Here is a 27,089-nt window from a genome sequence, read left to right as displayed (position 1 = left end):
ATGTACATTGTTTATTGTGTTGTTGTTATAATACAAAAAAATACCTCAATAAAATGTTTATTTTAAAAAAAGAAAGTGCTTCAACGCAACCTTCTCAAAGGCAATTAGGGATGGGTAATAAACACTGGCCTAGCCAGCAATGCATAAATCCTGCAAATGAAGAATTAATCTTAAAGAAAAAATCCCTCTCTATATTTCTCTGCTTCTCTAATTATTTCTCTGTCTTAGAACTTTTCTCTTTGAGCAACCTTTTGGTCACCTATCCTAATGTCCCTTTATGTGGCTCAGTGACATGTTTGATTGCGTTCCTATTAATAGCCTTGTCCCAGTTTTTGTTACATTAAAGTTGCTCTATATAAATACAAATTCCTTCTTTCTTAAGTCCAGGTCATTGTTGGAAAAGTACACACGTGAACGACAAGCGAGGGCAGGACTGGGTTTTCCTGTGAGTCCCTTTAAGTACATCCGAGTGATGGGACTTGGGTGAGGTACAATGCTGAGCCTCAAGGAATCCACTAGTAGGATTCTCCGTCCATTCACACCGACGGGATTCTCCCATCCTGCTGCAGTGAATGAGATATTTGGCTGAGCGCCAAATTCTCTGTCCCCGCTAGCAGCGACAGCGGGGCAGACCAGCAACGGCAAATCCCGATCCACACATTCAGGAGAGGGGTGGAAGGAAGGGGGTTTGGGCGTTGTCAGGAAATTAAAATCATGGTCAATTTAATATCTCAACCAAGGCATGGGTTCACTTTGGAATTGAAGACAAAACTAATAGACACAGCAAAAGCTGTTCAATTATCTTGATGTGCTCTTCTGGAAAGGATTGGGGTTGGAGGAGGTGGAGGCTAAGAGAGAGATAGCTGGCAACATAGTGGTAATTCCACTGCACTAGTAATCCAGAGGCCCTGGTTATTGCCCCGGGGACATGGGTTCAAATCCCACCACGGCAGCTGATGGAGTTTGAATTCAATTAATAAATCTCGAATCTAATCTCAGTAATCGTGATCATAGAATTATCAATAAAACCTCATTTGGTTCAGTAATGTCCTTCAGGGAAGGAAATCTGCCTTTGCCTTACCTGGTCTGGCACACATGTGACTCTAGATTTAAAGTATGACCGAGTCTTAACTCCAGACCCACAGTATGTGGTTGATTCTTAACTGCCCTCTGGAAATGTTCAATTCAAGTAGTCATTCATTAGAGTAGTCAGCAAAGTCAGCGACTCTCACATCCCATGAAATAATAAAGAGAGGAAAAATGTTGACGTGGGGGCGGGCAGGAGCGGTAGAACAGACATGGGTGGTGGAGGTTGGGGAAGGGGAAGACCTACTTGTAATCTGGCATCCGTAGAGCTCAAAACGCATCGATATTCCATTTGTCCACACCTGAGGCCGAATGCGAACAAAGCGAGCCAGGACAGGTGGGGTCAGCGTGTTCAGAACCACCTCGTTCCCATCCGTGTTGGCTGGAAACAACTAGAGAAGGAAATAAGTGCTTTAGTACAAGTTAACGTGTGCACAGATTCATTTGAAGCTGCTTTTCCTTATCCCTTAGGAACAGCCTCCACCAAATTTCCCAGTTTAAAAGTGGTTTTGTTACTCAAAGTAAGAAACAAATATATAAGGCAGTGTTCAGCTCAAAGTGATCAGGAGCTGACAGACTGGCTGATTTTTCACGCTCTATCCAGGAGCCGTCAATCCCATTTTCAGACTTTCAGGTGGTAATAGGTAAAGTAAAAAAAATAGAAAATTGACAGAAGTGGGTTAAGAATTCATTGCAACGATTGCACAAGCTTCAGTTCTTGACACCTGAACATATGTTTTTTTAAAAACTTTCCCCGCCTCTTTTATCTATCTTCTGTTTCTCAAAGCTTCCCCAAACCCATTGCCTCTCCGCCTTTACTTGTGGTCTTAATCAAGGATTGTCAGATCAGGGGCGTCATTCTCCGACCCCCCCGCCGGGTCGGAGAATGGCCGTTGGCCGCCGTGAATCCCGCCCCCGCCCCCGCCATAGTCTCCGGTACCGGAGATTGGGCGGGGGCGGGAATCGGGCCGCGCCGGTTGGCAGGACCCCCCCTCAATTCTCTGGCCCGGATGGGCCGAAGTCCCGCCCAGAAATTGCCTGTCCCGCCGGCGTAAATCAAAGCTGGTATTTACCGGCAGGACCAGGCGGCGTGGGCGGGCTCCGGGTTCCGGGGGGGGCGCGGGGCGATCTGACCCCGGGGGGTGCCCCCACGGTGGCCTGGCCCGTGATCGGGGCCCACCAATCCGTGGGCGGGCCTGTGCCGTGGGGGCACTCTTTCCCTTCCGCCTCTGCCACGGTCTTCACCATGGCGGAGGAGGAAGTGATTCTCCCCACTGCGCATGCGCGGGAAACTGTCGGCGGCCGCTGACGCTCCCGCACATGCGCCGCATTTCCGCACCAGCTGGCGGGGCACCAAAACAGGGGTTTGGATAGGGTGGACAGTGAGAGCCTTCTCCCGCGGATGGATATGGCTGGCACGAGGGGACATAACTTTAAACTGAGGGGTAATAGATATAGGACAGAGGTCAGAGGTAGGTTCTTTACGCAAAGAGTAGTGAGGCCGTGGAATGCCCTACCTGCTACAGTAGTGAACTCGCCAACATTGAGGGCATTTAAAAGTTTATTGGATAAGCATATGGATGATAATGGCATAGTGTAGGTTAGATGGCTTTTGTTTCGGTGCAACATCGTGGGCCGAAGGGCCTGTACTGCGCTGTACTGTTCTATGTTCTAAACGCCATTTCCGCCAGCTGGCGGGGCACCAAACGCCATTTCCGCCAGCTGGCGCGGCGGAAATCCCTCCGGCGTCGACCTAGCCCCTCAATGTTGGGGCTCGGCCCACCTTTGGGCCGGCGTGATGCCCGTCTGATTGGCGCCGTTTTTGGCGCCAGTCGGCGGACATCGCGCCGTTGGGATAGAATTCCGCCCCAGAGATCAGGGGCGAGATTCTCCGACCCCCCGCCTGGTGTGAGAATCGCCGGGGGCTGGCGTGAATCCCACCCCCGACGGTTGCCGCATTCTCCACCACCGGCTATTCGGCGGGGGTGGGAATCGCGCCGTGCCGGTTGGCGGGCCCCCCCCCCCCCCGCGATTCTCCGGCCCGGATGGGCCGAAGTCCCGCCGCTAAAATGCCTGTCCCGCCGGAATAGATTAAACCACCTACCTTACTGGCGGGACAAGGCGGCGCGGGCGGGCTCCGGGGTCCTGGAGGGGGCGCGGGGCGATCTGGCCCCGGGGGGTGCCCCCACGGAGGCCTGGGCGCCAGTCGGCAGACATCGCGCCGTTTCCGGAGAATTTCGCCCCAGACCTCACTTCCAAACTCCTTTCTCGGAAACCTTGTGCTAGATTCTCTGCTGGCGGGATTCTCTGGTTTACCGACAGCGCACCCAAACCAGGGATTTCCCGATGGCATGTGGCTGCCCACAATAGGAAAGCACATTGGCTGGCTGGTGGGACGGAGAATCCCGCCTTCCGGTCTCTGACGCCAAAATCGTGTTCGGCGATCTGCGGAAGAATCCCCGTTGGCGCCGAAATCGGGGGCGCCGCCGCTTTTGCGATGGTCCGCCCCCTCCAAAACGGCGTAGTACTCTGCACGTTGTCGGGACGGCCTCAGGACGTCACCTGAGTCCCTTCCCCCGATGCTCCACCCCTGGTGGGCCGAGCTCCCGATGGCGTGGGCCACTCATGGTATTTGATTTTCGGGAACCCGACATGGTGGCTGCGGACTGAGTCCAGCGCCGCCACAGCCGGGAGTGGGGGGGGGGGGGGGGGGGGGGGGGGGGATCCGCAGGCAGGGAGGGGTTTAGCAGGGGCTGGGGGCACTGGTGGGGGAGTGGTCCGGGGATAGCGATCCTTGCCAAAGGGGGGCACTATTTGGCAGGCCGGGTCCGTACGTGGCCAGCACCATGTTGCACGGCGCGGCCGCTGCAGGCCTCCGCTGTGCGCATGCGCCGCCATGGATCCGGCAATTCTCCGCCCGTATCTGCAGCTAGAGCTGGGGGTTGTGCGCTGCGTGCCTGCTAGCCGCCTCCCCCCTCCCCCCCACCCACCAGACGGAGGATCGGTGGAGGTTTTGGGGGGGTTTTTGGACGTAAAACGCCACTGTTCCCACGCCGGCATCAGCACATAGTGTAGCCACCTGGGTTGGCCAATTCCCGACGTAAAATGGAGAACAGCAAAGGCTGAAGGGAAATTCAGCCAACACAGGCAGAAACCAGCAGGTGCAAGTTTACTGTGTATTAGACTCTGCAAAAGCCCAGACAGCATCGATACAAGCAGCCGTCTGCATAATAATGTAGCAGCCATCTACATAGTAATGAGCGATCCCCGGGAACAATCGAAACATTTGAGATAAACAAAGCCAAGCCAGACTCCTCGGCGCGAGCAGGAGCCAGCACAAAAGAGGTTAACGGACACTTAAAGACCGCCCATCGATCAGGGAACCGCTCCAGTATTGGAGAAATCGAACCAAGCGATTGGAACGAAGTCCAATCACTTGAAACCAGGTACGGGGTCCACCCCGAAGGGCAGGAAGCCCCTGGGGACTATAAAGTAAAGCCCCCAAGTTCAAATCGTCCTTCTCGACAGGGTCACTCAGCAATCCGAACCAACCCTTGACAGTGACCTGTCCAGCTGCCTCCAAAGAACGTAAGTCTCAAGTCAACACTCGCTATGAGATAGGCGCTCCTAGCTACCAGTCCATACCAGCTTTGAATCCCGCAGACTCAGAACCCGAACGAAAGGCCATTTGTTCCCCTGACCTGGTGGGTCAGTCCGAAGCTAAGTATAGGCCTGTTAGTTATAGAAATAGCTTAGAAAGTAGAGTTTATGCACGAGTAGTGATTTACTGTGTATAATAAATGTGCTTTGATTTGAATCTTACTAATTGGTGTATCGAGTTATTGATCATTACTTGAACTTGAACCTCGTGGCTGTGTCATAAAGATACCTGGCGACTCTAGAGCAAAAGTTATAAAACAGAGCCAATTGAACCAACCAAAAGTTAGCAACAATAGTATTCCAAACGGAGAATCCAGCACCCTGTCTCTCTAACAGTTTTCTCCAACCTGTCTCTCTCCACAGGGTCTCACAAAATGACCCTGTGTCTCTCTGAGCTCTGCCCAATGCTGACCTCCCTTCTTCAAGATAAACAAAACAGTACATCTCTACAGGCAGGGTGCAAATTATTAACTCAATAGGGACTTCCCCCAGTCAAACCACACTAACCCTAGGCTTTTAACCCTCAAATTGTCCACTACATTTATAATTCAATTGCCTGAAATCTTCCAATCATCACAACCGCCCACCTTCCTACCCCCATCGCCGAGTCGGGGGTTTGCCATCAGCAGGACCCGAAGATCCCACTGGCAGTAACAGCCAGAAAATTATAGTCTATGTGTGCTACCTCAGCTGCCTCTCTCACTCTAATGTTGCTGCTTGGAGTCCTTTGGCACCTGCATCGGAAAGTGCATAAATGAAAATTGCTCGGTCATTGGGAGTGCCCAGCTGCTAATGGATTTTCCTTTTGGTAATTTCAATACCTGGAAAATCAGGCAGGTCTTTCTCACTGGCCTGTGAAAGTAACAGGGAGTTGAACCACAATCATTAATCAGATTTGACAAAGATTGCGTGGGTGTAAAAGAAAACCTGTACTCGGGGGTTAAAGCGAAGGAGCCGATGGAAAGAGTGCAATAAATTGCAGAAATAGGTTAAAACGGAGGTTGGATATGAATGCGATGACCTTCCTCATCTTCATCTGTTTTGCGATTGGCTGACCCTCCTTTGCAGATGGGTGAATGGCTCAAACAGGTCTTGGCATGACTGCAGCCCTTGTTAAAGGGTCCCTTCCCTGTTTACCACTTACTGTCTCCCCCAGGGCCCTCTTCTGGCTTAACCCTAGCTCCCTGGACCATCTCCAGCCTTAACCCCCATCCCCCAGGCCCTTTCCAGGCTAAATCCCGACACCTGGGCTCTCTCCAGGCATAACGCCACCCACCCCCTTGGGCCCTTGTAGCCATGTAAAATGGCTGACTCCCGATTAGAATGGCCAAACTCCGATCTAAAATGGCGAACGGGAGAGGCTGATGGGAAAATCAGCCAACAGGACTCAAACAGACAGCTGCAGGTAAAACAGTGTATTCGTCTCTGGAAAAAGCCAGACCAAACCAATACCTGCAGCCATCAACATCACAACACCCCAGCAATCTGCATACTAAGCAGCCATCCCCGGGAACAATTGTTACAAATTAGCAACACAAAGCCGACCCAGACCTTTCGGCGCCAGCAGGAGCTGACACAAAGAGAGGTAAACGACCACCCCTCGATCAAGGAATTGCTCCAGTATTGGAGAATATCGAACCAAGTGATTGGGACCAAGTCCAATCACTTGGAACCAGGTACAAGGTCCGCCCCGAGAGGCGGGAAGCCCCTGGGGACTATAAGAATAGGGGCCAAGTTCAAATCGACCCTTCTTCTCCTCTCCGCACCCTTCGAGACCCTTGCTGAAAGAAAACATAAGTGTTACTCCAACGATCGCTACCAGATAGACACTCCTGACTATCGACCTGTACCAGCTTTTGAATCCCGCAGGCTCAGAACCCATTCGAAAAGCCATTTGTTTCCCTGACTTGGTGGGCCATTTCCAAAGTTAAGTATTGGCCTGTTAGTGGTAGGTAGTAGTTTAGAAGTAGAATTATTGTATAAGTATTAATTGCTGTATATAATAAATGAGCGTTGATTTAACTCTTACTGAGTGGTGTGTTGGATTATTAATCATTACTCGGACTTGAACCACGTGGCGGTATCAGAAAGATACCTGGCGACTCAAGAGCAAAGGTGACAGAATTAGAGCAAATAAACTAAGGCAAAAACGAGCAACACCCTCGCCAGACTTAACCCCAAAATCCTGGACCCCCTCCAACCTTAACCCCATTTCCCTAGGCCCTCTCCAGACCTAACCCCAACCCCTGGGCCCACTCCAGGGGCGGGATTCTCCCGAATCCCCCGATGGCCCGACGCCAGCGTACAAAAATGCCGCGAACCACTTCGGCATCAGGCCAACCGGAAGTTACAGAATCCTCCGCACTTCCGGGGGCTAGGCCGGCGCCAGAGGGGTTGGCGCCGCGCCGCCCAGCGCGAGTTAGCGCATGCGCAGAACTGCCGGCGTGGTTTCACACATGCGCAGACCGGTCGGCGTATTCTTGCGCACGCAGAGGGGGGGTGGCTTCTCCGCGCCGGCCATGGCGGAGCCCTACAGAGGCTGGCACGGAAGGAATGAGTGCCCCCATAGCACAAGCCCGCCTGATCGGTGGGACCCGATCGCGGGCCAGGCCACCAGGGGCCACCCCCGGGGCCAGATCCCCCGCGCTCCCCCCCCCCCCCCCGAAGACCGCACCAGCTGGCCTACCAGCCAGGTCCCGCCGTATGGGACAATGTCCATTTCACGCCGGCGGGATTGGTCAGAAACCGACGGCCGCTCAGCCCCACGGGTCCCGCAGAATTGCCGGAGGGGTCACTGCCAACGGCCCCCGACCGGCATGGCGGGATCCCCACCCTCGCCCGAAACCCGGTGCCGGAGAATACGGCAGCTGGCGTCAGAGCAGCGGGGCGGGATTCACGCCGCCCCCCCCCCCCCCCCCCCCCCCCCCCCCCCCGGGTGATTCTCCGACCCGGCGGGGGGTCGGAGAATCCCGCTGCAGGTTTAATTCCACCCACTCCCCTGGCCCTCTCCATGCTTAACCGCACACCCCAGGCCTTCTGCAGGCTTAACCCCCACATCCCAGGCCCTCTCCAGACCTAACCACAACCCCCGGGCCCACTCCAGGCTTAACTGCACCCACTCCCCTGGGAACCGCACCCCCCCCCCCCCCCGCCCCCTCTTCCTCCCCCTCCCGACCCTCTCCAAGCTTAGCACCCTACCACAGCCCTCTCCAGGGAGCAACTAACCAAGAACACAGATTTCAGGAGTGAGCTATGAATGCCACCATCTCACCTTGTGCAATATATAAGGGGTGCCTTGATGGGTGAATGGGATTTGGTGTCAGTGAGGCTAGCGGCAGCAGTGTTCACCGAGGGGGCAATGCGGGATGGCGAGCAGGAGCGAATTGCAATGTTACCTCTTGGCCCACTGTGGCCCCAATTAAAATTCCACCTCACTTCCCCACCTCCCACCCTCCTCCACTCCCATATAAAAACTGGGTCTTCGGGGTGACACTTGGTGGGATTTACACACGAGGGACTGATTGAAAACCCTTAATCACCGTTGAATGCACAGCCGTTCTTCGGGCTGAAGGTCAGAGCACCAGCACATCGCTGAAATTTGCCGTTGGTGTTTTATTTTGGCTGCCCTGTATTATGACTGCAGAGGCGAAGCGAGGAAATTACAGCCCGCAGTCCTAACATTAACAAAAAAACCCCAATCTGCTTTGAAGGAGCAGTTAATTTACGCTGGATTCTAGCAGACGAGGCGAATATAAATGGGCTAATTATGCATTTGAGCGCTGCTGGAACTGATGAATTTTACTTACAACTCTAACCTTTCCAACACAGTACCTCTGGGATGAAAAGAATTTGAGGAAATCTGGTGGAACATTAGTCTTATTCAAACTGGAACAGGGCTGCAGTTACCCGGCAGCAGCGGTTTAGTGTGAGGAAATTTACTGGCATTTTTCTCAGTGTTTAGAATGTAACCAGAAGTCGATATTCTGGAATTTTCCACTGAGAGGCCCATGTTTGCTTTTTATGCACAAAAGCTTTGCTCAAGTTTTGTCCTCCTCATTGGCCTCTGGTAAAAGTTGCCTCCTCCCCTCACAACCACCGAAAGCTTTGGGGCCTCCAGGATAGGCCTGGAATCTCCAGGAAGACCAGTCTCCAGGATGCTGCTGTGTGTGTGTGCCAACCCTGGAGAAACAGCAGCAGGATATTTTTTTAAAAGATTGTTTTTGTTCAATTTGCTTTGAACATTTCTCTTTACCAGATATAAAAACATTGAAAGTAGATGGTTGTGTGGGGAGCAATCTGTTTGGGAATTGTCAATTGGGAAACGTGTCTTTTGCTTTCCAATTAGGGTAGGAAGGCCACGCAATGCAAGGATGTTTGTGTTGGCCAACTGATGTATGGGGCGTGGGGGCAAGTCATGTGATAAAACCTCTAGGAATACATTTCATCACAATTGGCCACCTTATCTGATACATCTGAGCCGGAGTTCTCCGGCCATTGGGATTCACTTTTCCCGCCAGCAGCGCATCACCACCCGTGGGTTTCCCAGCGGTGTGGGGTGGCTTCGATGGTAAATTCCATTGACAAGCAGCGGGAGTACAGAATTCCCAGCGTCTGGGGAACAGGAGAATCCAGCCTATAATAAGCTCTGGAAGTATCTAGGAAGTAGAATGGTATTCAATTAAAGATTTGAATGGTGGTGGGGTGGGAATGGGCTGGGATGAGGGGCCGTTATAAGGAAGTCCATTGACAAGAGAAAGGGTATTGCCAATGGTAGTCCTCGATATCAAGGGGAAAGCTCACCACTGAGACCCAAGATGGAAGCTCTCACCATCAGGGCCTTATTAGAGTGTTGCTCCCATCATCTGCAACTCAAATTGAGATCAATGTTGAAGAGTTTTCAAGGAGATAGCTGGGCGCCAAACCAAACATTCCACTGTGAACAAGAGTAACTTTATCCATGCCCTCATATGTGCTACAAATTCAGCCGCACGGCCAGAGGCCTCGGCAGTCGGTGGGGGTTATGGGTGGTCGGTGGGGCAGACAGGCAGGGACACATGCTCCAGGGGTTGGCATGTGATGCCACGTGCAGTTGCCCCCCCCCACCCCCCCCCGGCACTCCCCCTTCCCCTCCTCCCCTTTGCATGCCATCCCCACCCTGCAGAGGGTGCCCCTCCCTCCAGCCAAGGGTCCCCCAACCTTCGCTGAGCACAGGGGCGGTAAGCTCAGTGCCCCTGGGCTCTTTGCCTGTGAGGCAAAGATGGCTACACACCTCTGCGGCTCCCCGCAGAAGCCCTTCCGACAGGTTCACGTTTTTCAAAAGGAGTACTAATCAGCTCCACTTACTGGGGAGGCCGCTGAATGACTGGGGGCCTTTGGCTATGGGAGTGGCCCTCATTAATTGTATGGAAATAGGGCTTAATTGGTGATAATTGATTTCTTGCCAGGCTACGGTGGGATTCCAATTTCGCCTACAGGGGTGGGAGGGTTGCATTGCAAACTGTTTAGAGCTTGGTGCGGTTTGCATTTTCGGCCTCTCCCGCTCGTCACCGGCCTCGTTTTGCTCTCAAGTGAAACGAGGCCAGAGAATCGCGCCCTTTAATCTTCAGTTGTCACTTCCTGATTCAGTGGAAGTCCTTAATGGTACAATTATCTTTTTTTTTCTTTTTTAAAATAAATTTAGAGTGCTCAATTCATTTTTTCCAATTAAGGGGCAATTTCGTGTGGCCAATCCACCTAACCTGCACATCTTTGGGTTATGGGGGCGAAACTCACGCAAACATGGGGAAAATGTGCAAACTCCAGACAGACAATGACCCAGAGCCGGGATTAAACCTGGGACCTCGGCGCCGTGAGGAAGCAATGCTAACCACTGCGCCACCATGCTGACCTGTACAATTATCTTAACCAACGGCTGTGATGTGTGACGAATGTGAGAAATTTTCACACTTTAAAATTTGTATTTAGTATTTTTGCTGTGATTACAAAAGGAGAGAATCATTGATTTTTTTTGCAGGGGCAATGTAAGCCTTTGTAACAAGACATAAGAATATGGTGTGCTTTTGGATTTCAGGTGGCATAGTTTTTTTTTGCACTCTCACTCGAGCTCAACGAAGCCTGCGAATTGCACCTAGAGGCTTTAAAATGTATTTTCATTGTCCTGAACGCTTTCACATATTTTGTTGCAAAAATGGAGACTCGGGGGGTGGGGGGGGGGGGGGGGGGTGGTTGCTGTTTGACTGTCAGTGAAGATTAATCCAGTCAGGAATCAAAGTGTCTATTCCCTTTCTGATTGGATGTGGGAAGGCAACGCTGCTGGAGATGGACTACACATGTTGGGAGTGTGTAGGGGTTGGGTAGGTGGGGTGGGGAACATTCAGGTGGGAGATCAAGTGACAGAGTCGCCAGGAATATACCCAACTGGAGGTTGGCAACCCAGTGTTTACCCCATGCTCACAGAGTATTGAGAGGCCAGTGGTATTCATTTGTCAGGACACATCGGCTCCCAACTACCCCCCCCAACACTGCCACTGGGCAGACTTCGGGAGCATTCTACCTGACCAGCAACAGAAGTCAACAGTGATCTCTGTGCATCAGGTTGGTGTTAGAAATCATAAGAAATGGCTGGAGTAGGCCATTCGACCCTTGAGCTGCTCCATCATTTAATAAGATCACAGATGATCATAGAATCCCTACAGTGCAAAAGGAGACCATTCAACCCATTGAGTGCAGACCGGCCCTTGGAAAGAGAACTCTACTTAAGTCCACGCCGCCACCCTATCCACGTAACCCAACCTGACCTTTTGGATACTCGGGGCAGTTTAGCCTGGCCAATCCACCTAACTTGCACATCTTTGGACTATGGGAGGAAACCACAGCACCCGGAGGAAATCCACACAGACACGGGGAGAGTGTACAAACTCCACACAGACAGTCACCTGAGGCCGGAATTGAACCCAGGTCCCTGGAGCTGTGAGGCAGCAGTGCTAACCACTCTGCCACTGTGCCGCTCTTAATTCTGATTGTGGATTTAACTCTGCTTCCCTGCCTTTTATTTCTGGGTTTTATACTTATTTATAATCATTTATGGATTCTATAGTTTCTATTACTGAAACAATTGCAGGTCCCTGCGTTCGATTTAATTGTAATTAATGGAAAACTGCTTTACCGATACATTTTAATGTCCCCTTTACAATGCAGCAGCACATTGGAATTCTGAACTCGAAGCAGTATAAATAAAGAATTAATAAGCCTCAAGGCGACTTGGCGATTAGAAGCACTTCCTCTCCCACCCTACAGAGTAACAGATGTAAGTGGAAGAGACTTCTAGAATTAATCTTGATTGATTAATTCCGTCACAGAAGAGCTGAACGTTCCCCCTCCCCCAGCCTGCCACCCCCCCCTCCTCTCCCCCAGCCCCCACAGCTCTCCAACCACTGTGAGGTGCCCAGAGCAGGATGGACTCAGATTTGAGCTCGCAAATTCGCACAGTAGGTGGTGCAGTTTCCTCTTGGTTGGGATGGGAGAGTTCATCAGAGATTCTGCATCGGGTCTGTCATAACATGCACCTGCACGGGATTTACGGGGTGGGAACGATTGTATTCCCTGTGTCCCTTGTGAAATACGGGCTTCCCGTTAAGGGGCCAGGGAAAGCTCAATTAACATTGCATATAAGGTCAGCCAGTTCTGGATCGGCCATCTCAGACCCAGTTGGGTACCACTGGGAGCATTGTACCTTGAACCGTTTAAATAAAACTTTGTTTCTTTTGTTACAACTCGGGTGTGGACTCCCTGTGTCTTCATAAAAGGATTGTTGCCTAGTGGCCAGTGTCAGGCGTGTGCTCAAGATGGCGTTGGCCAAGGTCAGAAACAGGTTTGGTTCCTTCCTGTCCAAATGGCTTAACCAGCGACGCCGACATCACATAAATGAATAAAAAAAACAAGGTGGACAACACTTACTTTCAGGGCTTGGTTACTTGAGCAAGTTATTGCACCCATGACCTACAGCATAAGCAGCAGTCACAAAGGCTCAAGAAGCTGGGTGGTAGGTACTTTCTGATCAGGAGTTTGCATTACCAAACACCCTGGGCATTAGGTTGAAAATGCTTTTCATCTTATTGAGGACAGCGGAATATGAACCAGAAAAGCTGGTGGAAACCACCAGATTCAAAAGCTTCTCCAGAACGCATGTTTACACCAACATGTTTGCGAGGGAGCTTGGCTGGTTTCCAGCCAGGTTTCCCCAGGGGAAGTGCTTTCCACTCCAGCTGATGATGGTTCTTGAGTCATCTCCTCCCTCGACAGCATTCCTGCATCTCTCCAACCGGGTCTTAAATTAACTCCCGTGGATCGCTTCAGATGAGTAAGTAAGACAACATTTCTCTTTTAATGGCACCTAAATGCATATGGAACATATCAACGGCTTTCACACGATTGCATTGATTGTCTCCAGATCGGAAAACACAGCAGTTACTCTGTGTCAGCACTATCCCATGAACAGCAACGCGATGAATTACCCTTCAATGCGCTCTTGGTGGTTACGGCTCAGGAAGGAATGTTAGTCGTATCTTCAATTATAACCGCAAGAAAAGTAGGGACTTTGTTTCTTCTTTCATTCTCTTCCTTCATCTGTCTACCTTTCTTTCCTCTCATCCGTTTACACTCCTTCATCCACACCATCAAGAATCCATCTTGAGTTGCTGATTTCAAGATGTAATGTAAGGGGCTGATTGGAGTATGTTTAGATTGTGTGATTGCAGCAGTTAACAGCTGCAGGGAGCTCACTCGTGTGATGCGAACGCATTAAACACATGGAAAGAGGACACATAGGCAATCATAATATGATTGGGCAGAGTCAAGATGAATTTTGAAAGGGAAATTATGTTTGCCGAATCTACAAAGATTTTTGAGTATGTAGCTAGCAAGGAGGATGAGGAGGAACCAATGGATGTAGCACATTTGGATTTTCCAAAAGATCACCATACGGTCTTGCACAAGGGGACCATTAAACAAAATTAGGGTTCATGGGATTGGGTGAAAGTTATCAGCATGGATTAAGGATTGGTTAATGGACAGAAGAAAGAGAGTAGAAATAAATAAGCAATTTTGGGTTGGCAGGCTACAACGAATTCAAATTCATACCAGGATCAGTACTTCAGTCTCAGCTATTTAGATGAGAGGACTGAGTGTTCACTGGCGCGACAACGTTGGGTGGAAATGTAAGTTGTGAGGAGGATCCAAAGAGAATGCAGAGAAGTAAATGGGCAAGAGTGCAGCAGAAGGAGTATAATGTGGAGAAATATTAAGTGATCTTTGAAACGAAAAAGAGAAAAGCAGAACATTTTCTGCAAGGTGTAAGTCTGAGAAATGTTGGTATTCGGAGGTCCCTCGGTGTGCTGGTCCATGAATCACAGTAAATTCACAAACAGGCACCAGAACAATTAGAGAAGCAAATGGTATGTTCACCTTCATCACAAAGGGATTTGAGTATAGGAGTGAAGATGTCTTGCATGGAGCTTGGTGCATGGAGCTTGCTTGGTGAGGCCACACTTGGAGGACTATTTTTAAAAACATTTAGGGTACCCAATAATTTTTTTTCCAATTAAGGGGTAATTAGCATGGCCAATCACCTAACCTGCACATCTTTGGCCTGTGGGGGTGAAACCCACACAAACATGGGGAAAATGTGCAAACTCCACACGGACAGTGACCCAGGGCCGGGATTGAGCCTGGGTCCTCAGCACCTTAGGCAGCAGTGCTAACCACTGCGCCACCTTGCCACCCTTATACTTGGAGTACTGTATATATAGTTTTGATCTCATTACCTAAGGAAAGAAATGCTTCCCTTAGAGGGAGTGCAGCGAAGGTTCACTAGACTGATTGCTGGGATACGGGGATTATCCAATGTGGAGTAACTATGCCTACATTCACTGAAATTTAGAAAAATTAGAGGCAACCTAATTCAAACGTACAAAGTTCTTAAGGAGCTTGAAGGTTAGATGCTGGGAGAATGTTTTCATGGTTAAGAACAGAATCTCAGGTTAAGAGGTCGACTATTTAGAACTGAGATGAAGAGAATTCTTTTTCACTCTTAAGGGGATTGTTTGGAATTCTCTATCCCAGAGGACTTTGGGAGATCAGTCATTGATTATATTCAAGGCTGAGATCGGTAGGTTCTTGGAAACAAAGGGAATCAAGGGATACAGGATAGATGGGGAGGGTGGAATTAAGGAGAAATGAGCCATAATCTCATTTAAAGGCAGAGTATCTTCAATATGCCAAATGGACTAACCCTGCTTATATTTCATATGTTCTTACAAATGTTCTCTCGGGGAGGCACGGTGGCGCAGTGGTTAGCACTGCTGCCTCACGGCACCAAGGACCTGGGTTGAATCCTGGCCCTGGGTCGTTCTCCATGTGGAATTTGCACATTCTCCTCGTGCTGCATGGGTCTCATCCCCACAACTCAACAATGTGCCAGGTAGGTGGATTAGCCTCGCTAAATTGCCCATTAATTGGAAAAAAAATTAATTGGGTATTTAAATTTTTTTTTAAAACAAATGTTCTCTCAACCAATATCACGGAAACTGATTATGTTATCATTATCACATTGCTATTTGTGGAAGCTTGCTGTGCAGAAATTGGCTGCCGCATTTCCTGACAACAGGACAAACTTCAAAGGCACTTAATTTGCTGTAAACCATTGTGGGACATGAAAGAGGCTACAGGAATGGAAGTCTGCTTTTCTTGTCACTCGCAGTTGACACTTGCTGTTTTATTCCTGCAAAGTTCCGGGTTGTCACAATATTGTGACGCTGTCTCTCCATCTGACAACCGCACGTCAACAACGACGCTGGTTTTCCCTTGGTGACACGCAGAAAGCAAAATAACTGAAGTAACTACCCAACTGCCACCGCTTGATCAGAGACCATTTTGATACGCAGCTTGGAGCCGAGCCCCTTCCCACTGTTCCCTCTCGTCCCTTCCTCCCCTCTCCTGCCTGCACCCTACCCACCGTGAACCCCCCCCAGCAAACTCCCTTCCAACCTCTCTGAATTCCCACAAGTAGCCTGACATTGAGCTGATCCATGGGCCTCCCAGATAATAATAGGGGAAGGCAAATGAATGAGTGGCATGTTGACAGGATTAATGCAAAGCAAGTGCTAAATTTCACATTCCTCAAACTATTTATTGAGCTATATTTGTGCAAGGAAATCCACCTTGTCTAGACAAAAGATCAGCAGCATCAACTTGTGATTCCGTATTTCTGTTGAATTTTGATGTTTGCAATATAACCTATGCTCCTTCAGACCCAAGGGAAAGTCTTGTCATCAGTATTTTACTCAAAAAATGAGTAGGAACATTATAACAAACTTCTCACCTCTGTCTATCTATTTATTTTTTTGATTTATAAAACAATTTTATAAATCTGCTGGTGTGGGGTATAAAAGCTTCAGGAGGGCTGAGAAGGTGATTCAAATGGAGATTTATTTCAGCCCCTTGTGACTGTTCCATGAGAAGAATAGGCCGCAGTGCGGCATACAGCACATAGGTCCCAACCTGGACTACCGATCATGCCAGTCCCAATCCAGGCAGCTTTTATGGGTTGATTTCATGAGCCAAAGTTGGACCTCGTATTCCACGAGCCCCAAGGGGCAATTAATCAGGTCATCTCCGTGGGTCTCATGAGGATTATTACATGGGTGACAGTGTGAGGGAACTGAATTCATATTAGCAGAGATGCTCTGACTAACAGGTTGCTGGAGAGCAGAGATACCGAGTGACAGTGTAGGGAGTCAGACTAATATCAGTAGAGATACAGCCAGCAACACAGGGCTCTGGGTGAGGCATTTCTGAATGGGTCTATATACAGTGGATATACAGTCAGGAACACACGAGGCTGAGGAGTTATTGAGTGACAGAGCTGAGCTAACGTCAGTGATAATATAATCAGTAACACATGTCGGTAGGAGAGATTAATATCTGCCTTGATAAAAATACAGGCGCTTGTTCAGTTTTCGCAGCTGAGATGGGAACCCACGCAATCCCTGTTGCAATCAGTTAAGTCCAGTTTCCTAACTGAACGACTATTAAACATCAGTTACACGTCATTCACACAGTTAGAGGAAATGGAGGTGTGTTCCATTCCCTTTCCCTTAACGCTAACCATTCAGCAAAATAAAAATGCCCATTGTCAGAACAGACCAGTCAGCCCCTTGAGCCCATTCCACCATCCATCGCAATCATGGATGGCCTGCACCTCGACTCCATTTACCCCCCTGGGTTCAGATCTGCTCAGTATAAATCTGGTTGCCATTACCTTATGGTTCTTGCCTTGTCGATAAATCATCCAGTCCTCTCCATTAGAGCTCACCTCCAGTTTGTAGCTGCTAACAAAATAAACCTTGGATGTATCGACAGAGATGGCTCCCTGGGTGGCAATGCCAGTTAGGATCTTCAGGATCCCAAGGTCAGCCTGGAACAAAAAGTGTAGATAAGACATTATACGAAAAAATACACAAGCCAAATTTATTTTGCTCTAAAAAGGCAGTTGAAGTCCCCGGCTGATCTTAACGTCAAAGTTCGGGGGGGTTGGGGGCTGAAGAAGTCATGTTACGGTGCTCTGCTCAAACATTGCACTTGATCCAAAAAGGGGCACGCTGAATCACTTGTCTTTCCTGCCTCCGTCCCAACCTTGCCCCCAGCTCCCCAACCCCTGATTAAGCAAACCAACCAATACTAAAATCTTCAAAGTAATTTCTTCTAAAGCTCCGTATGCTTCACCCGATGTCTATGTCTGTGTATTTACATTGTGTATCTATTGTATGTCCTGGGCGGGATTCTGTGATCCTGACGCTAACTGTTGACGCCGTCGCGTTTCTCGACGCCGTCAACACGGCCTCAGGATCAGCAATTCTGGCCCCTACAGGGCGCCAACACGGAACTGGAGCGATTCACGCTGCTCCAGCTGCTGATCCCAGCGTCAAATGGGCGCCGCGGGATCCACGCATGCGCAGTGGCACCGGTGTCAAGGCACGCATGCGCAGTGGCTTCCTTCAACGCGACGGCCCCGACGGAACATGGTGCAGGGCTACAGGGGCTGGCGCAGAAGAAAGGAGGCGCCCAGCCCGAGAGGCCAGCCCGCCGATCGGTGGGCCCCGATCGCGGGCAGGCCACATCGGAGGCCCCCCCACGGCCGGATCCCCCTCCCCCCCCCCCAGAGGCCATCCCAGGACCCTTCCAAGCCAAGTTCCCGCCGGCTGAGAGCAGGTTGGACAGCGCCAGCGGGACTCGCCATTATTACGATGGCCGCTCGGCCCATCCCGGGCAGAGAATTAGCGGGCTGGCCACGTAGAGCGGCCCCGACCGGTGCCGCACCAACCACGTCGACGCCAATGGCGCTGGTTTGTGCCGTCGCCGGGGTGGCGTGGCGCGATTCGCACCGGTCGCGGGGTTTCGCCGGCCCGGTCCCGGGCTGAGAGAATCCCGCCCCCTATGTTTATCAAGTATGGAACAATCTGTCTGGACTGTACACAGAACAATATTTTTCACTGTACCTCACTACACGTGACAATAAAAGGATCTGGTGACCTACTGAGGTCTTGGAGCCTTCAGAAGGCCACAAGGTGACTTAGGCCAGATCTCAGTATCAAGCAGAATGAAACAGAGAATGCCTGATGGAACTGGGGTAAAAACCTGAGCCAAGTTAAACAGTCCCTCTCTCTCTAGTTTGCAAGGTCAAATATAGAATTGCATAAAAGGACAGCACCGAAACTGGCCCCAGAGGTGTATGCCAGTGTATACTCCACTCTACATTCTCTTATCCGACTTCATCACACTCAATCTGCAAAACATTCCACTCCTTTCTCTCCCATGTACTTACAGATTCTCCTTAAATGTATCTATGCTATTCGCCCCATTTACACATTCTCTCCACAGTCTGACTAAAGTGTATTCTCCTGATTTCCTTATCGGATTTATTAGCGATTACGATCCCTAGTGTTGGATTCCCCACAAGTGGAAACCTCATCTCGGTGCCCTTGACCATGTCAGCATTCAGTCTTTTCTATAACAGGAAACACAGAGGGTGGGATTCTGTTCAGGGCAGTGGGATTCTCCGTCCTCTCTAGCAGCGTTAACGGGGCGGATCCGCAACAGAGAATCCCAGCTAGCCGCAGACGGTTCAGCCTTTCCTGACTGCTAGAACCACTCACTCTCCTGATCCAGCTCCTCGTCATTAGATCTTAAATTCCTCTCGTCTTTTTAAAACTTCATTCTGGTGGTTAAGGATGGTGAGGGGAGTGGATGGTTAAAGTGGTGAAGGGAGTGGATGGTTAAGGTGGTGAGGGGACTGGATGGTTAAGGTGGTGAGGGGAGTGGATGGTTAAGGTGGTGAGGGGAGTGGATGGTTAAAGCGGTGAGGGGAGTGGATGGTTAAGGTGGTGAGGGGAGTGGATGGTTAAAGTGGTGAGGGGAGTGGATGGTTAAGGTGGTGAGGGGAGTGGATGGTTAAGGTGGTGAAGGGAGTAGATAGTTAAAGTGGTGAACGGAGTGGATGGTTAAAGCGGTGAGGGGAGTGGATGGTTAAAGTGGTGAATGGAGTGGATGGTTAAAGTGGTGAGGGGAGTAGATAGTTAAAGTAGTGAACGGAGTGGATGGTTAAAGTGGTGAGGGGAGTAGATGGTTAAAGTGGTGAGGGGAGTGGATGGTTAAAGTGGTGAACGGAGTGGATGGTTAAAGTGGTGAGGGGAGTAGATAGTTAAAGTGGTGAACGGAGTGGATGGTTAAAGCGGTGAGGGGAGTGGATGGTTAAAGTGGTGAGGGGAGTGGATGGTTAAAGTGGTGAGGGGAGTGGATGGTTAAAGTGGTGAACGGAGTGGATGGTTAAAGTGGTGAGGGGAGTGGATGGTTAAAGTGGTGAGAGGAGTGGATGGTTAAAGCGGTGAGGGGAGTGGATGGTTAAAGTGGTGAGGAGAGTGGATGGTTAAGGTGGTGAGGGGAGTGGATGGTTAAAGTGGTGAGGGGAGTGGATGGTTAAAGTGGTGAGAGGAGTGGATGGTTAAGGTGGTGAGGGGAGTGGATGGTTAAGGTGGTGAGGGGAGTGGATGGTTAAGGTGGTGAGGGGAGTGGATGGTTAAAGTGGTGAGAGGAGTGGATGGTTAAGGTGGTGAGGGGAGTAGATGGTTAAAGTGGTGAGGGGAGTGGATGGTTAAAGTGGTGAGAGGAGTGGATAGTTAAAGTGGTGAGGGGAGTGGATGGTTAAGGTGGTGAGGGGAGTGGATGGTTAAGGTGGTGAGGGGAGTGGATGGTTAAAGTGGTGAGGGGAGTGGATGGTTAAAGTGGTGAGGGGAGTGGATGGTTAAAGTGGTGAGGGGAGTGGATGGTTAAGGTGGTGAGGGGAGTGGATGGTTAAAGTGGTGAGGGGAGTGGATGGTTAAAGTGGTGAGGGGAGTGGATGGCTAAGGTGGTGAACGGAGTGGATGGTTAAAGTGGTGAGGGGAGTGGATGGTTAAAGTGGTGAATGGAGTGGATGGTTAAAGTGGTGAACGGAGTGGATGGTTAAGGTGGTGAGGGGAGTGGATGGTTAAGGTGGTGAGGGGAGTGGATGGTTAAAGTGGTGAGGGGAGTGGATGGTTAAAGTGGTGAGGGGAGTGGATGGTTAAAGTGGTGAGGGGAGTTGATGGTTAAAGTGGTGAGGGGAGTGGATGGTTAAAGTGGTGAACGGAGTGGATGGTTAAAGTGGTGAGGGGAGTAGATGGTTAAAGTGGTGAGGGGAGTGGATGGTTAAGGTGGTGAGGGGAGTGGATGGTTAAAGTGGTGAGGGGAGTGGATGGTTAAAGCGGTGAGGGGAGTGGTGGTTAAGGTGGTGAGAGGAGTGGATGGTTAAGGTGGTGAGAGGAGTGGATGGTTAAGGTGGTGAGGGGAGTGGATGGTTAAAGTGGTGAACGGAGTGGATGGTTAAGGTGGTGAGAGGAGTGGATGGTTAAGGTGGTGAGGGGAGTGGATGGTTAAAGTGGTGAGGGGAGTGGATGGTTAAAGTGGTGAGGGGAGTGGATGGTTAAGGTGGTGAGAGGAGTGGATGGTTAAGGTGGTGAGGGGAGTGGATGGTTAAAGTGGTGAACGGAGTGGATGGTTAAGGTGGTGAGAGGAGTGGATGGTTAAGGTGGTGAGGGGAGTGGATGGTTAAGGTGGTGAGAGGAGTGGATGGTTAAGGTGGTGAGTGGAGTAGATAGTTAAAGTGGTGAGAGGAGTGGATGGTTAAGGTGGTGAGAGGAGTGGATGGTTAAGGTGGTGAGGGGAGTGGATGGTTAAAGTGGTGAACGGAGTGGATGGTTAAGGTGGTGAGAGGAGTGGATGGTTAAGGTGGTGAGGGGAGTGGATGGTTAAGGTGGTGAGAGGAGTGGATGGTTAAGGTGGTGAGTGGAGTAGATAGTTAAAGTGGTGAGGGGAGTGGATGGTTAAGGTGGTGAGGGGAGTGGATGGTTAAAGTGGTGAGGAGAGTGGATGGTTAAGGTGGTGAGGGGAGTGGATGGTTAAAGTGGTGAGGGGAGTGGATGGTTAAGGTGGTGAGGGGAGTGGATGGTTAAAGTGGTGAGGGGAGTGGATGGTTAAAGTGGTGAGAGGAGTGGATGGTTAAAGTGGTGAGGGGAGTGGATGGTTAAGGTGGTGAGGGGAGTGGATGGTTAAAGTGGTGAGGGGAGTGGATGGTTAAGGTGGTGAGGGGAGTGGATGGTTAAAGTGGTGAGGGGAGTGGATGGTTAAGGTGGTGAGGGGAGTGGATGGTTAAGGTGGTGAGAGGAGTGGATGGTTAAGGTGGTGAGGGGAGTGGATGGTTAAAGTGGTGAACGGAGTGGTTGGTTAAAGTGGTGAGAGGAGTGGATGGTTAAGGTGGTGAGGGGAGTGGATGGTTAAAGTGGTGAACGGAGTGGATGGTTAAAGTGGTGAGGGGAGTGGATGGTTAAGGTGGTGAGGGGAGTGGATGGTTAAGGTGGTGAGAGGAGTGGATGGTTAAGGTGGTGAGGGGAGTGGATGGTTAAGGTGGTGAACGGAGTGGATGGTTAAGGTGGTGAGAGGAGTGGATGGTTAAAGTGGTGAACGGAGTGGATGGTTAAAGTGGTGAGGGGAGTGGATGGTTAAAGTGGTGAACGGAGTGGATGGTTAAAGTGGTGAGGGGAGTGGATGGTTAAGGTGGTGAGGGGAGTGGATGGTTAAAGTGGTGAGGGGAGTGGATGGTTAAAGTGGTGAGGGGAGTGGATGGTTAAAGTGGTGAGGGGAGTGGATGGTTAAAGTGGTGAGGGGAGTGGATGGTTAAAGTGGTGAGGGGAGTGGATGGTTAAAGTGGTGAGGGGAGTGGATGGTTAAGGTGGTGAGGGGAGTGGATGGTTAAAGTGGTGAGGGCAGTGGATGGTTAAAGTGGTGAGGGAAGTGGATGGTTAAAGTGGTGAGGGGAGTGGATGGTTAAAGTGGTGAACGGAGTGGATGGTTAAAGTGGTGAGGGGAGTGGATGGTTAAAGCGGTGAGGGGAGTGGATGGTTAAAGTGGTGAACGGAGTGGATGGTTAAAGTGGTGAGGGGAGTGGATGGTTAAAGTGGTGAGGGGAGTGGATGGTTAAAGTGGTGAGGGGAGTGGATGGTTAAAGTGGTGAGGGGAGTGGATGGTTAAAGTGGTGAGGGGAGTGGATGGTTAAAGTGGTGAGGGGAGTGGATGGTTAAGGTGGTGAGGGGAGTGGATGGTTAAAGTGGTGAGGGGAGTGGATGGTTAAAGTGGTGAGGGGAGAGGATGGTTAAAGTGGTGAGGGGAGTGGATGGTTAAAGTGGTGAGGGGAGTGGATGGTTAAAGTGGTGAGGGGAGTGGATGGTTAAAGTGGTGAGGGGAATGGATGGTTAAAGTGGTGAGAGGAGTGGATGGTTAAAGTGGTGAACGGAGTGGATGGTTAAAGTGGTGAGGGGAGTGGATGGTTAAAGTGGTGAGGGGAGTGGATGGTTAAAGTGGTGAGGGGAGTGGATGGTTAAAGTGGTGAGGGGAGTGGATGGTTAAAGTGGTGAGGGGAGTGGATGGTTAAAGTGGTGAGGGGAGTGGATGGTTAAAGTGGTGAGGGGAGTGGATGGTTAAGGTGGTGAGGGGAGTGGATGGTTAAAGTGGTGAGGGGAGTGGATGGTTAAAGTGGTGAGGGGAGTGGATGGTTAAAGTGGTGAGGGGAGTGGATGGTTAAAGTGGTGAGGGGAGTGGATGGTTAAAGTGGTGAGGGGAGTGGATGGTTAAGGTGGTGAGGGGAGTGGATGGTTAAAGCGGTGAGGGGAGTGGATGGTTAAAGTGGTGAACGGAGTGGATGGTTAAAGTGGTGAGGGGAGTGGATGGTTAAAGTGGTGAGGGGAGTGGATGGTTAAGGTGGTGAGGGGAGTGGATGGTTAAAGCGGTGAGGGGAGTGGATGGTTAAAGTGGTGAACGGAGTGGATGGTTAAAGTGGTGAACGGAGTGGATGGTTAAAGTGGTGAGGGGAGTGGATGGTTAAGGTGGTGAGGGGAGTGGATGGTTAAGGTAGTGAACGGAGTGGATGGTTAAAGTGGTGAGGGGAGTGGATGGTTAAAGTGGTGAGGGGAGTGGATGGTTAAAGTGGTGAGGGGAGTGGATGGTTAAGGTGGTGAGGGGAGTGGATGGTTAAAGTGGTGAGGGGAGTGGATGGTTAAAGTGGTGAACGGAGTGGATGGTTAAAGTGGTGAGGGGAGTGGATGGTTAAAGTGGTGAGGGGAGTGGATGGTTAAGGTGGTGAGGGGAGTGGATGGTTAAAGTGGTGAGGGGAGTGGATGGTTAAAGTGGTGAGGGGAGTGGATGGTTAAAGTGGTGAGGGGAGTGGATGGTTAAAGTGGTGAGGGGAGTGGATGGTTAAGGTGGTGAGGGGAGTGGATGGTTAAAGTGGTGAGGGGAGTGGATTGTTAAAGTGGTGAACGGAGTGGATGGTTAAAGTGGTGAGGGGAGTGGATGGTTAAAGTGGGGAGGGGAGTGGATGGTTAAGGTGGTGAGGGGAGTGGATTGTTAAAGTGGTGAGGGGAGTGGATGGTTAAGGTGGTGAGGGGAGTGGATGGTTAAAGTGGTGAGGGGAGTGGATGGTTAAAGTGGTGAGGGGAGTGGATGGTTAAAGCGGTGAGGGGAGTGGATGGTTAAGGTGGTGAGGGGAGTGGATGGTTAAAGTGGTGAGGGGAGTGGATGGTTAAAGTGGTGAACGGAGTGGATGGTTAAAGTGGTGAGGGGAGTGGATGGTTAAAGTGGTGAGGGGAGTGGATGGTTAAGGTGGTGAGGGGAGTGGATGGTTAAAGCGGTGAGGGGAGTGGATGGTTAAAGTGGTGAGGGGAGTAGATAGTTAAAGTGGTGAACGGAGTGGATGGTTAAAGTGGTGAGGGGAGTGGATGGTTAAGGTGGTGAGGGGAGTGGATGGTTAAGGTGGTGAGGGGAGTGGATGGTTAAAGTGGTGAACGGAGTGGATGGTTAAAGTGGTGAGGGGAGTGGATGGTTAAGGTGGTGAGGGGAGTGGATGGTTAAAGCGGTGAGGGGAGTAGATAGTTAAAGTGATGAACGGAGTGGATGGTTAAAGCGGTGAGGGGAGTGGATGGTTAAGGTGGTGAGGGGAGTGGATGGTTAAAGCGGTGAGGGGAGTGGATGGTTAAGGTGGTGAGGGGAGTGGATGGTTAAAGTGGTGAACGGAGTGGATGGTTAAAGTGGTGAGGGGAGTAGATGGTTAAAGTGGTGAGGGGAGTGAATGGTTAAGGTGGTGAGGGGAGTGGATGGTTAAGGTGGTGAGAGGAGTAGATGGTTAAAGTGGTGAGGGGAGTGGATGGTTAAGGTGGTGAGGGGAGTAGATGGTTAAAGTGGTGAGGGGAGTGGATGCCAATTGGAGAACAAGCAGATACATTATTTCCTGATTGGATGATTCGAGACTGTCAGTCAATAGGCTTCTTCCCATATTTCAGAAATTTATAATTAATAGAACTAAAGTGCTCGGAGAAAATTGTTTTGAAATCGCAAGTTTTGTTTTTAAATGCCCCCGCTGATTTTATTTCTCCTTCCCTCGCAGCAGTGGCGTGGGAGGCTGATCTTTAATTCCTGAACTCCTGGGGGCAATCTTGAAGGGTTGGCAATTGTCACGGCAAGAGGCAGAGCAGAGAGAATCTGGATGCATCAAGCCTACCTGGTACTAAACCTGACCCAGCCTGAGGAGATTGGAATGACAGTAAAATCAATGGAAGGGTGAACTCAGGTTAAAAGCTGTCATCAATCCATTGCCATTTAGTGCAGAGCCCACTGTCTGGCATTCCTGAGCAGCACTGGCTAATGAAAGTGGATCAATGTTAATTCAGGTGCAGTCTAATAGATAAAACATCCCACAGCCCCACAGATTCCCTTTCAACCGGAGAGAAATTCAGTAGAGACTCTCTACGAATGTTCATTAACACTTAGTGGTTTTAGCATGGACGCATCTGAGAGGAAGCTGGATAAACACATGAAGGGAAAAGGAATAGAAGGATGTGTTGATAGAGTAAGATGAAGAGGGGGTGTAAGAAGGTTCCTGTTGAGACAGCATGGAGCAGACGGTCGAATGGTCTGTTAAACCATCTATGTAATTCTATGAGTGAAATGGAGAAATTGCTCAATGCAGGCGAGTTCTCAATAACAAATTGAGATCCTGGCAAAGCCTTTCATTATCTAAGTCCATCGTCATTTTCATGTCCATTATGATGGGGCCGCCAATGACCAATTCTACACTGCCTCTGTACCCTCCAAAATACCTTTGGCAGCACTGTACAGCCAATGGTAGGGCCTTTAGTAGCTGCTGGTAGTACCCTAACCCCCAACAGGTGTCCTGGATAAAGATCTCTTGGACACAGGTCAGCAAGCACAATCCATCCCTGCACCTGAACCCTACAGGCCATATTTTGGGATCTTCCTCCTGGTTTGAAATCCTTGACATACCTGGATCCATTCCCTGGTGGTGTCCTCGTTGGGTGTCCAACCATTTATATGGTAATTGAGCCGCCCTTGGGCCGCATCCCAGTTTCCATAGGAATAGGAAGATGTAGCCGTGATCTGCATATTACTGATCTGACCAGATTCCATTCCCAGCGGACTGTTGCATTGATAGGCTGGAAGTACAATTGAACATATTAATGTGATGTAACCTTTGACTCAGTGTGTGCGTGGCTGGAGTTTGGCTTTTACAAAGATTAGTCTAAACGGTCGAAAGGATAGAGGGGGGCCACTGGTAAATTAAAGATGCGTATCAGGTGGTTGACAGTGATATACAAGGATCAAAGGGAACACATGTACCTGCCCTCTGCCAGCCATGTATGTGCCACAATGTTTCCAGGACACCAAGGGTTAGATTATGAGGAGAGGTAACACAGATTGGTGTTGCATTCCGTGGAATTTAGAGGATTTAGGGCTCATTTGATCAAGGTTTTCAAGCTGTTAAGGGGAACAAATTGGGTAGGAAGAAATAAATAATTTCTGCTGGTTGGGAAGTCAAGGACTAAGGGGCAGGGCCTAGGGGGGCAGCATGTTACGGCCTCACCATAGCGTGTTTTCTGGCGGTGGAGGTGGCTCACCATTGGCCACCGGCAGAATCTTCTGGTTCCGCCGAAATCTACGATGTTTCGTTTGGCTCGCCCATCCTGCCGCCAGGGGACCATCGCAGGACTGGAGGACCCCGCCCTAGAAGTTAGAGCCACATCTCCCAGGAAGTGACTGAAGACTTAGAAGGCCTCATCTGGAGGAGCCTAGAGGCCTCGGAGGGTGAAGGAGGTCACAGACATCGACAGGGGTAAGACCATCGAGGATTTGAATACAAGGCTCAGAATTTTAAAATTTAGGTGTTGCTGGACCAGGTGACGATACAGGTGAAGAGCACATGGGTGATGAGTGAAGGGGACCTGGTGAGAACGGTACTAGGTAACATTATTTATAGTTTTGAGATGGATCCTAGATTTGTTTTGGTGTTACTCTTCATAAAACGTTAAAGGAGCAAAATTACCTTCCGATAAAGGAGTCTCGATAATTCGGACAACACTGAAGGTGTGTCTGACACCACAGTGTGATCGGGCATTGCGGGTTCGAAATCTGGCTTGGCGGGGTTAAGGGACACAGGACAAAACAGGCAGTGTCATACTAACTATTTGCTTCAGCAGAATTAAATACTATGTGGGACACATAATGGCTGGGTGGCCCATGTTACACCATCCGCTTTGAGTTTCTGCCCCAAGGGTGAAGGATCACTGGTGCCAGAGCAGAAGAAGCCACCATGAAATTACTGACATTTTTAAAAATGCCTTTGACACACATGTCTGAGATGTAATGGA

At 50.2% G+C, this 27,089-nt stretch overlaps 1 protein-coding gene across 2 annotated transcripts in view; it reads right to left on the bottom strand.

The window, feature by feature from the left end:
* Positions 1-27,089, bottom strand: part of LOC140395287 (neuropilin-2-like) — a 181,678-nt gene that overhangs the window by 98,075 nt on the left and 56,514 nt on the right. For both annotated transcript variants that reach the window (XM_072482875.1, XM_072482866.1), the window contains exons 6-8: positions 25,708-25,877; positions 17,063-17,218; positions 1,334-1,478 (exon numbers count right to left, since the gene is read on the bottom strand). In XM_072482875.1, the coding sequence (XP_072338976.1) occupies positions 1,334-1,478; positions 17,063-17,218; positions 25,708-25,877 (471 nt within the window). The remainder of the gene's footprint in view (positions 1-1,333; positions 1,479-17,062; positions 17,219-25,707; positions 25,878-27,089) is intronic.

Source organism: Scyliorhinus torazame, chromosome 2 (genome assembly GCF_047496885.1).
Source record: "Scyliorhinus torazame isolate Kashiwa2021f chromosome 2, sScyTor2.1, whole genome shotgun sequence".
Classification (NCBI taxonomy): Eukaryota; Metazoa; Chordata; class Chondrichthyes; order Carcharhiniformes; family Scyliorhinidae; genus Scyliorhinus; species Scyliorhinus torazame.
The sequence above is the reverse complement of the archived record's forward strand: the minus strand, read 5'-3'. Positions and strand labels throughout refer to the sequence as shown.